Genomic DNA, 4807 nt, shown 5'->3' with positions numbered 1-4807 from the left:
GGGAATCGCATATGAAGGCTGTGCGGGACAATGGAAAGAGGACTACATTTGGGGTCAGAGAACCTGAGTTTGAATTCATCTACCGACTATCTGTGTGATCTTAGCCAAATCACTTAACTTTTCGCTGCAAAAGGAAGGAGTCGGATTTGGTCTCTAAGGTGCCTTCCATGTCTAAGTCTCTGAACCCATAAAACATATGACATCAAGGGAGGAAAAGGTAGAGAGAAAAGCTTTGGGAGAGATCAAGCCTTGGGCGACTCCTCCACTTTGAAGTAGAAGGAAGGGACTGAGAAACAAGGAAGATGAACAAGGAGTGGTGGGGAGCAACGTCACAGCAGCCAGTCAGCCAATCAACTAGCACAATATCTAACAGGTGCTGGGGACTGGGAGCGCAGCAGAATATTCCTTCCCTTAAGGAGGAAGACAACATAGAAATACCCAAGAGCAAGGGAGATGCACAATTGATGGAAGTAACCATAGGGGGAAGAAGTCATCTATTGTAGTTGGTGGTGGAGGTCCTTTGCTTTTGTAGAGGTCCAATGACTTGCTCAAGAATTGGATTTAAAGGAGGCAGGGTAGCATAAAGCTACCAGCCTCTCTCAATCTCTCTCCCCCTCTCTCTTCCTTTCTCTCCATCTCTTCCTCTCTCTCCCTCTTTCTGTCTCTCCCCCTCTCCCCCTCCCTCCCTCTCTCTTTCTCTCTGTCTCTCCCTCTCCCTCTGTCTCCCCTCCCTCCCTCTCTCTCCCTCTCTGTTTCTCCCTCTGTCTCTCCCTCTCTCTGTCTCTCTCCCCCTCTCCCCTCCCTCCCTGTCTCTGTTTCTCTCCCTCCCTCCCTCTCTGTCTCTCTCCCTCTCTCTCCCTCTTTGTTTCTCCCTCTGTCTCTCCCTCCCTCCCTCTCTATCTCTCTCTCTCTCTGTCCCCCTCTCCCCTCCCTCCCTCTCTCTCTGTCTCTCTCTCCCTCTTTGTTTCTCCCTCCCTCTCTCTCAATCTCTCTCTCTCTCTCTGTCTCTCTCTCTCCCTCTCCCCTCCTTCTCCCTCTCTCTCAATCTCTCTCCCTCCCTCTCTCTGTCCCCCTCTCCCCTCCCTCCCTCTCTCTCTGTCTCTGTTTCTCTCCCTCCCTCCCTCTCTCTGTCTCTGTTTCTCTCTCTCCCTCTCTGTCTCTGTCTCTCCCCCTCTCCCCTCCCTCTCTCTCTCATAGTCATCCAAGCTTAGTGGCAAGACCAAGTCGATGGCCCAGGGTCTCTTTGATGTCTGACGGAGCTCTAAGTGTCCTCTAGTGCCTGCTTCAGGTACCTTCATGGCCTTTGGAACAAATGATTCTCTCCTCTCACCCAGCTCTCACATATGGCTATCTCAAGTCATTCAGTGGGCAGGAAAAGGAAGGTGTCCTTTGAGCTGAGTCTTGAAGGAAGCCAGGGATTCTAAGAAGGGAAAAAGGAAGAGGGAGAGCCTTCCCGACATGGGAGAAAGCCAATACAAAGGCATGGTGATGGGAGATGAAATTCTGGGCACAAGGCATGGCAAACCGGCTAAGAGAACTAGATATTGAGAGTTCATTGAGAGAGGGCAGCTGGGTAGCTCAGTGGATTGAGAGCCAGGCGGAGGGAGGAGAGGGCCCGAGTTCAGATGTGCCCTCAGGCACTTCCTAGCTGTGTGACCCTGGGCAAGTCACTTGACCCCCAGGGCCTAGCCCTGAGCACTCTTCTGCCTGGGAACCAATGCACAGTGTCTATTCGAAGATGGAAGGGCGGGCTTTAAAGTGCCTTAAGAGAAATCGAGCTCCCAAAGCGCAGCCTGGCAGGAAGGGGCCACGCGGTGACGAGCTTTAGTGCCAAGGAGAAGCGCTTGAGCCCCGGGCGGTCGATGCCCAGAGGGGGAAGCCGAGCCCGGTGGCTGTGGCAGCGGGTGAGAGGAGGGGGGAGCCCAGAGGCGATTGTCCTGTCCCAGAAGGGGCGCCGGAGGCCCCCGCGAGGAGCCCGGGCGTGAACGAGAAGGGGATCTCCACTGGAGAAATACCGAGACTCGGCCACGGGGATCTGGGACGTGCGCGCCACCGGGCAGTCAGGAGGGAGGCCGGGCGTGGGGGGACCTGCGAGGCAGCCCGCTCGGCCGGCTCGTGAGCTCCGGAGGCCGAAGAGGGGGGTCGGAGAAGCAGCAGGGAAGGCGGGCGGCCCGGATCCCGCCCAGGGGCACGGGCAGCGGGAGCCTACACTGAGCACACGGGGGCCCCAGCCTGGCGCCTCGCAGCGCCGTTTTCGCCAAGGTGCCGGGTCTGGCTCCGGGGAGGTGGGGCGCAGGTCGTTGGCACTCCTTCCGCCAGGCCGGCCCCGGGTCGGGGGCAAAGGGCAGGGGGCCGGTCCGCCCGGGGGCGGGTAGGGCCAGGGCCAAGGCTGTGGATCCGGGCGCTCCGCTCCAGAACGGAGCCCAGCCCCCTCCCGTCCCCGACGGTCTTCTCCCTTGTCCGGGGGACGAGCGGGGCGGGTCGCAGGACCAAACCCCGCCGGGCACGGAGCCAGCTCGCCCCTGCGACCCCGGCCGGGAGGCTGCTGTCGACGTCAAGGCAACACCTCCGGCGCCGTCCAATGAGGGGCGGGGGCGGGGCAGCTCCTGATTGGGCGGCTCGAGCTCCGTCCCGTCGGGCACCGCAGCTATAAAGCAGCAATTCGCGGGCCGGCAGTGCCGGGTGTCCTGCTGTTTCCACACCTGCGGGCTTCCTCCTCCTCCTCCTCCTCCTCTCTACCCCCAACGCAGCCGAGAATGCCGAAGGGAGGCACCCCCGACGGAGGCTTCCAGCCGCCCTTCCCGCATTTCGCCACTCAGGCCATCCACGCGGCGCAGGAGCCGGAGCAGTGGAGCGGCCAGCCGGTGGTGGCGCCCATCTCGCTGTCCACCACCTTCAAGCAGACGGCTCCGGGCTGCCACGCGGTGAGCTCCGCCCCTCCCCCGCCGGCGGGCCCTTCCGGGAAGGGGCAAGATATCGGGGCCGGGGGGGGGGGGGGGGGCGCTGCCCGGGAGAAGGGCCTTTACCACGTGAGGGGGGGAGCGGGGAGGATCTCGGGGCCAGACTCCAGCCGTGCCTCCCCATTCATCAGGTCCCATCGGAGCCTGACCCAGGAAGGCTTCTGGGCCAGCCTCAGTCCTTTGTGCAGGTGCTGAAGCGGGCCCAGAAAGGTCAAGCGACTCGCTTCAGGTCACACTGCCCCGGGTCAGCCACTAGAAGTTAGGAGCGCTCGCCCTGTCGTGGCACTGAGAGAAGCGCTGAGAGTTCGCTAAGGGAGGCTAAAGGAGGTTGTCTTCCCCGAGCAGAAATGGACACATGGCAGCATTTGAACTCAGATCCTCTGACTTCAACTCCTGCAGTTTTCTTGTAGTTCTCTTTAATCGAGGAGGACCCTGCCTAGGAGGGGGGGCGGGAAAGAGGGGAGGAGTTGGGAGGGAGACAGTCCCGAGGGCGCTGGAGGGGCAGGGAGAAGGGGGGGAGGAATAAAGGCCAGGAAGAAGGGAGAGAGACCAGGATGAAGGGACTTCCCAAAACCACTTAGAGAATTCCTGGAAGGTCTGGATTAGAACTGAGGCCTCGCCCCCCCCCCCCCCGCCCCCCCCAACCCCTCGAGCCCACTTTGATGTCTGTTTCAAGAGCTCCCTCGGACCCAAGTCCGGGCACTTCCGTGCAAAACCAAGGCCCCTAGTTAGGCCTGCGGGAATCACTTCCTGTGGCCGAGGTGGCAGAGACCTTTCTGCTTATTAGCAGCTTCTTTCCACCCGGCCAGGCTCTCTGGGGAGCTTGCGGGGAGGGGCAGAAATCCTGTGTGCCCTCACATGGGGAGAGCCGCTAAGGGTTGTCCACAGCTTTGTGGCCCTTGGAGAGGAGAGTGTGAGTGTGAGCACGAGTGTGAGTGTGAGCATGGGTGTGACTGAGTGTGTGAGAGCACAAGTGTGTGTGAGAGCATGAGTGTGTGAGAGCATGAGTGAGTGTGAGCACGAGTGTGTGTGAAAGCATGGGTGTGAGCGTGTGAGAGCATGAGCTTGTGTGAGAATGTGAGCACAAGTGAGTGTGAATGTGAGCACGAGCCTGTGTGAGAGCATGAATGAGTGTGAGCACAAGTGTGGACATGAGTGTGAATTTGAGTGTGAGCACGAGTGTGAGCGTGCTTTGAGAGCTTGGCGGTGGCTGTGGTGGTGGTGGTTGCAAGCGTTTCGGGCTTTGTTGGGAAGCCCTTGGGGGCTCCAGTGTGCCCTTTTTTCCAGCCTGTGCCCTGACTCCCCCTCGGGTGTGATTGTCCCCTTCCGCAGGGACAGGAAGGCTGTGTCCGGCCGGGGGAGGGCCTGCCCTCGGTGCTCTCTCCCTGCCCCCCCTCCTCTGTCCGGGGAGTCGGCATCGTCTGTAACCCGTAGAGGGGGGATCCATGGACCGGCAGTTCTCGGGCCCGTCCATAAACTGGGGTCCTCTGGGCAGCCCGTCGTGGGGCCGTGCAGGGTCCAGCACAGTTGGGCGCCAGCGGCTCCGGACGCCAGGAGGGCATCTCGGGGGAGGGAGGTCCAAGGGAGGCCGTGACAGAGCCCAGGCGGACATCCGAGTGCGAGGAGGAGCAGAGAGCCGGGAGGGCCACTTCGGCCCGGCACGCTGCTGCGATGTGCGCTCCGGGCCCAGGCCTGGCAGGGGCGTGGCGGCGCCAGGACAAGCGGCTGCGTGCGGTGGGGACCCTCCAGAGCCGGGGGGCCCGCTCGGCCCGTGCTGGGGCAGCTTCCCCACATGGGCGGCTGCGGGGCCTCTCTGCCTCTGGTGGAAGCCGGCCTGGGAAATGGGG

At 61.4% G+C, this 4807-nt stretch overlaps 1 protein-coding gene across 1 annotated transcript in view; it reads left to right on the top strand.

Annotated features, from left to right (window-relative positions):
- The first annotated feature begins 2585 nt into the window (after positions 1-2585).
- The window catches only part of CTH (cystathionine gamma-lyase), a 36368-nt gene continuing 34146 nt past the window's right edge, over positions 2586-4807 (top strand). Inside the window, exon 1 of the mRNA XM_056814099.1 lies at positions 2586-2924. Coding sequence (XP_056670077.1) covers positions 2757-2924 — 168 coding nt within the window. The 5' untranslated portion in view covers positions 2586-2756. The remainder of the gene's footprint in view (positions 2925-4807) is intronic.

The sequence above is a fragment of the Monodelphis domestica genome, chromosome 2 (genome assembly GCF_027887165.1).
Source record: "Monodelphis domestica isolate mMonDom1 chromosome 2, mMonDom1.pri, whole genome shotgun sequence".
NCBI lineage: Eukaryota > Metazoa > Chordata > Mammalia > Didelphimorphia > Didelphidae > Monodelphis > Monodelphis domestica.
The sequence above is the reverse complement of the archived record's forward strand: the minus strand, read 5'-3'. Positions and strand labels throughout refer to the sequence as shown.